This window comes from Leptosomus discolor, chromosome 5 (assembly GCF_034619465.1).
Source record: "Leptosomus discolor isolate bLepDis1 chromosome 5, bLepDis1.hap2, whole genome shotgun sequence".
NCBI lineage: Eukaryota > Metazoa > Chordata > Aves > Leptosomiformes > Leptosomidae > Leptosomus > Leptosomus discolor.
In genome coordinates, this window is record NC_141395.1 from 62,716,654 (window position 1) to 62,722,653 (window position 6,000).

Below are 6,000 nucleotides of genomic sequence, written 5' to 3' on the forward strand. Positions count from 1 at the left end.
TCCATCTATTATGGAATTAAATTAGGATTTTCTTTTATGGCCAATGCAGTTTTCTTAATACACTTTATATGTCAGTTCGTTGCCAAGAGTGCAGCTTCTTGTAGCTGACGTGTTTTTGATGGGTTACAACTTTGAAGTATGTTTCATTTCCCCTGATTGGCCCTATAGCTTCTGACTGTACCTTACAGTGAAGAATACTGTATCCCTGAGGACATAATTAAGCATTTTATACTTGTGTGCCTGAAGTTTATTTCTCTGTTTAAATAACTCCCTACTTTTCATTGATAAACACTTTACCTGCTCATGACAGTAAGGTGTGTATGAATTACCAACTTTGTACTATTTCCCATAAATAAGCAGGACTTCTTTTGACTTCAGTGTGTCTTACATTCCTGTGAGCACAATAGTGATGGAAAACCCAACTATTGCAGGATTTTAAAAACCAACCAACCAACCAAAAACACCCTTGAAGAACAGAATGCACAGTGGATTCACCATTGATAGAACAGAACAGGTTTTAAAAGATGTGTGAATTTTGAGTGAAAACTATTACTCCATGTTTTACATCTTAATAAAATGAACTGTTCAGATTAGAGGGGTTTTGAACGCATTTTAAGTGAATATTACAACTGAATTTTCCAGTTGAAAGCACCAGTACAGACCTGTTCTCACTTCTGGGAAACAGCCCCTTTCAGGGTGCATCAGAATGGAGATGTAAAACCAGTGGTGGCTGTGGAATGGTGGCACGCCAAGGTTAAGACCTAGAAATAGGCATTTCCTGGTTCTAAGTAGAATGAAAGTTTAATTACAACAGTTCGTAGTTACTTAACTTGCAGCCAGACAAGCTTGGTTTTTTTTTCTTTTTTTTTCCACCTTCCTCTACACATGGCTTTCTGCTAACATCGCAATGTCTCTAACAAAATACGACTTGTATTGGGAGTGGTGTTGGTGTTGGGGGAGTTTCTGAGGGCGTGTCGGTTGGTTTTGGTTTTGGCTTTTTTACTGGAAAGTGCAATTCCACTGTTTCTGTGATGCTCTTTTGGATCCTACATTAAACATTTTTGGTTGATGCGCACCAGAACAGATCACGCTAACACAACTAACTTGTATTTAAAACACATGTCATAACTTCTTTGTGACTTCATGCTTTTGTGATGCGTTGCACACTTCAGCTGCTCTTTAGCTGTTTGGGACATGACGTGTCAAACACCATATCTGACTGGAATCACAGGGGAAACTCAGCTATACAGAAAGTGTAAGCGCTTAAGCTGGGATTTGGCGAGCAAATGGCGTGAACATCCCCTTCCTCTTCACAGAAGTACCACAAGAAGCCCTAGTGACTGCAGCTGGACAGGTCTGCCCCAGCCCAAACCTACTGAGCTTGATACGTGACTGCAGGAGAGTTTGGCCACTCCAGTGTTTATGTCAGACTCACAACATCCAACTGCCACAGCAAATGGTGTTTGGTGATGTAGGAGGTGGCAGTTTCCCCTGTGAATCAGTATTGGTTTGTTGCTCCCTCGGCGTGTTGAGCAGTTGGAAATTGTCATCTTTTGGACGTTTAAGGATGAAACCTTGGTCTCTTGTGCCAGTGGAAGCCCTTGCAGCATTGCTCCATTAGTCTGGCCGAGTTTTAAGATAGATACTTATATTATCTCTGTAAATCCTTCCCACTTTCCTTGCATTATCCAAAGCACTTTGTAAAGTGTAATAAGAGCCTTAAGAGATTGTTGTGTTTGGCATTGACTTGTTTTATTAGTTGGACCTTCTTCTACTGTTTTTTCTGGTAGTCATGTTCTAGAGAATGAGGCATTTAGAACCCTGCCTTGTGTGCCTAGATGAATTATATGAATTTGTAACTCTAAAATATGAAGTTATTAATTCAAAAAGTTACTTTCAAGCAATTGTCTTGCAGTGAGATCTTTGCCCATTTTCAGTCTGGATTTGAACTTGAATTACCAGCAGTTTGCTCAATAATTTTGGAAAACTGCCTTTATTTTTTCAAATTCAGCACTGGCTATAGTTGCATTTTTTTATTTTATATGCAACTTACTTGAAATATTTTTACTGGTCCCCGTCTTTCAACTTATTCTCTCATTCAGGCGGTTTGCTTTGGCACTTGATTTTTGCTTTTCCCATGCGTTCCTGTATGAAATCAGAGGAACTTTTTAGTTTATTGTCATTTAAAGAAAACAATCTTCAGGTGTAAAAAGGAAACCTTACTTTCACCACTTTGTTAGACTGTACATCAGTTTCTTTACAGGAAAACGGGGATAAAGAATAGCTGAATTAAATAATTTTCTGAAAATCACAGAAATTTGATGCTCCGTCTGGTTAATATACTTATTTTAATGTTAAATATGTAACTCTCCATGCTGATTAGTACTTCTCAACTGTGCCTAATCTAGGAGAAATGTGAACTTTTGCAGGAAGACAGAAAGATTCTTTAGCTAGGGCTGCTGTATGGAGCCGGAATGCCAGGCTGCTAAAATGCTAAAACATGCCCTGAAAAAAAAGGTCATTATTCTCTAGGCCACCTAAATTTAATTGACTGGGTGAAAAAAGCCCAAACAAACAAGTAAACTTTAATTTTAATCTTTTATTTCAGATGTTAGAGAAGTACTCATTATTCAAAGAATCGTTTGCAGTTTATTATTATTATAAGATTAGTTTTGCCTTATCACTGTGAAACTGGATTATTCTCTCTGTGAAGAACGTGTGTCTGTTCTGACGGAGGACATGAGTCACAGTCGCTTTAACATCAAAACAAAACATGGCTACCTAGTGCTCTTCAATTAGGTAATTGGTTTAGCATGTCCGCTGGTAGAAGTGTTTCAGCAGAGGCAGGCAAGTTTGATTAATGCTCACAAAAATCTTTAATGTGATCCTACTCGTAGTAATTTTCCAGATACATGCTCCTTGGGTACATTGCTAAATTCTTCTGTGTTAGCAATCCACATGTTATTTATGGTTGGAGAGAGGTGATTTTGTTACAAACCATTTGGGAAACAGAAAATTAAATCATGATTTTAAGAAATGGATTCCGGCTCAATCAGTCAAATTGCTGTGTAATGGCAGAATAGACAAAATAATTGTTCGTCAGGGCAAATTTGAAGTGATTACATTTCCAAGTATACTTCTGTTTGTTATGACGCAGAGTTTGGTTTTACTTGTTCAGCTTAAAGTACACGTCAGTATCATGAAGGCAACCACTCTTGAAATTAGCAAGTAACATTTTTTTAAACTAATGTTTTATGTCAGTTTTGCTTTCAGTGTCACTGAAGAGAAGTAAAATAAGTAAAATTCTTATTTTAAAGCTTTCCTTTGCATGCTTTCTGCATGTCTTGCCAGGCGTGCTTTTTGACCGCAGTATATTCAGGCTTCTGTGCTTTTTATGAAAATCTCTGAATGCTTTGAATTTGAAACAATTTTTCAGTGGAGGGTTTTGAGTTCTGTCATTTCATTTGCTCGTTTTTATGAAGGGATTTGGACTCCCCAGGTACCTGCTTGGGACTATTGTTGTGTAGTGTGAACAAAAAGAGGATATTGTGTTAAGTCAGATCCTAGCAAAAGTTACTTCTGTCACCTGGGTCACTATGGAAACTGCCCAACCCAAGGAATGAGTTTGTACATCCTGCTAGAGTCAGAACGTGGCATGTCAGTTAATCATCTGGAAATACAACGTATGAAAACACGGTGTTTGCAGTATGTCTCTTAGCTATTAAGTGTTGTCACAATAACAACATCTCGTTCTCCTAACTATTAAATTTGAAATAGCTTTTCGTTTACTATGCCAAAACTATTTTCTTAAGAATTCGGTACTGATTGGGGATCCCAATGTTAGATTGTAGCCTGGGGGTCAAAAGCAGGTTAACAGGTCTTGCAGCTTGTTGCTGGTGTGATATTACCTGGGTTTGATGACTTAATCTTTCTTAACAGGTCACGAAGAGTTTGCTAAATTAAGTTAATTACAAGAGAGAAGGGACACATTATAAATCAAGGACTAACTATGCAAGACACCAGTGGTATTTGAAATAAAAAACATTAAATTGAAAATTTATTGAGTGTTTAAGATGTTAAAGTTTAGGCAGAGAATAGGCTATTTTACTAGCAGCCAGTTATAGTTGCTTGTTCTGTAATTTCTTTGCCACCCCTCCCAACCCCAAAGGCAAAACTTTTTAGTGCAGGTGTATTAAAAATGGTTGAGAGTTTCATTTGCCTGAAGACCGACCTAGTGAATAAATCCCCTGTGTTATATGGCTGATGAGTGATGGGAATTGTCAGTACAGTTAGAAAAACCCTTTTGAGGTCAGCGTGGGGTGATCGACATCTCCCACCCTTCTACCCCTTCTTTTCACAAACTTGGCCGCATGTGTCTTAGGGGATCTAAAGACACAAGAGGTATTTATTAAGCTGTATCTTTCTTTGTTATCAAGAGAGACTTAATTTCAAATGCTCTCTGACATTGCTGCTGTGATAGTAGGTCACAGTCAAATACAAGGTCATTACTCACAGTTACTCTGAACCATAAAATACAATTATATGATGACTGGATTATTTTATCATAGAGTTTGGCGAGTTGAACTTTCTCTGTCTCACTGTAACAAAAACAGAAAATAGATTAACTTCAACAAGAGGTCCCAGTCTTGCTACTATCTAAACTATGAATATAATCTAATTTCAATCGTGTAAAAAAATCAAGTCTAAAATAAAAGTTATGTTGACATTTAGTGAGCAAACAAAACAGCAGGAAGATCTCTATTCAGATAAATGTTAAATTTCAAAGTGGAGTATTTATTAGTGCTGAATATTCAGATTCAGAACAAATAGTTCTGTTGTATTTTTCATTACTTACTAGAGGAAGGGTAGTATAGCTTGTGTTGTAGTAAAAAAGCTGAGTGTTAGTGAAACAATTGAGAGGCTGTGCTTTGAAGTTTATGGGTTTTGGTACTTAATGTTTAGAACTGTTACTCGCATAGGATCTGTGGGCAGAATTTCTGATATATGACAAGTAACAATCCGTTGTTGTTGTCATTTAGTTTGCAGGTCGCAGTAAGAAAGAAACGAAATACTCTTTGAAGGCAGTGGAAGACATGTTGGAGACCCTGCAGATCACTCAGTCTTAGGTTGGCCCAGAGATCCAATATTAAATTTTCCAATTCCATGGTCAACCTGTTATGTTACTCCAGTGATGTTAAACATTGATTTTGTATGATTAATGTGCTATCTAAAATAACATTTTATGAAAAGTAAAATGCCTATTTATTGCTGCTATGAGAAATGTGATGAATACCCACTGAAATGAGTAACTAACCCACATGAACAACATAAAGAAATGACATGTGCTGCACATCAGTGTCTTCAGATTTCTGTATCTACAGTACCTGCTTTTAAGCTATAATTTGTATAAATAAACTTGTTACATGATTTAAAAACAAATTACAGTGATTTATTGGACTTGCAAATGGAAATTACAGATTTGTAGATGAATAACGTGTGTTATTTGCATATTTAAGAGTAAAAGCATGCTACAGATGTACAGTTTCTGATAAATGTTTACCATACAGCAAGGGGTGGTTATGAGCGCACTTTATTAGAGAAAAAAGTTGTTGTTAATGGTTTTATTAATGAATTGATACTCAGTACTGTAGAAATGGAGAAAATTTATTCGTGTACTTTTTCAGAGGTGCTCTTGTGCTGGCTTCAGGCCAAAGACATTCTTCTCTGAGGCTTTGTGGGCAAATGCTTCTATGTCCACATAGTTCTCCAGTCAGTATATGCATATGCACTTTTTTTAATTCCTTCTGCGTGTCCTTTGTTGTACGTATGTCCCACATCATGAGTTTCAAAACTGTCTGAACGCAGGGCTGCCTGCTGGTCTGTGCTGATTTTGTGCCTATGGTATGGGTGCCCCTTCGCTGGGCTGTAGGCGCTGGTGTGTTAGCTTCTCCACAGCAACCCAGTGTAGGGCACTGCAGGGATGAGATAGCTTGTTCAAAT

General features: G+C 37.5%; 1 protein-coding gene across 1 annotated transcript in view; it reads left to right on the top strand.

Moving 5' to 3' along the window:
• EMC2 (ER membrane protein complex subunit 2) overlaps positions 1-5,460 on the top strand; it is a 43,877-nt gene extending 38,417 nt beyond the window's left edge. Inside the window, exon 11 of the mRNA XM_086465377.1 lies at positions 5,040-5,460. Coding sequence (XP_086321503.1) covers positions 5,040-5,126 — 87 coding nt within the window. The 3' untranslated portion in view covers positions 5,127-5,460. The remainder of the gene's footprint in view (positions 1-5,039) is intronic.
• The last annotated feature ends 540 nt before the right edge of the window (positions 5,461-6,000 follow it).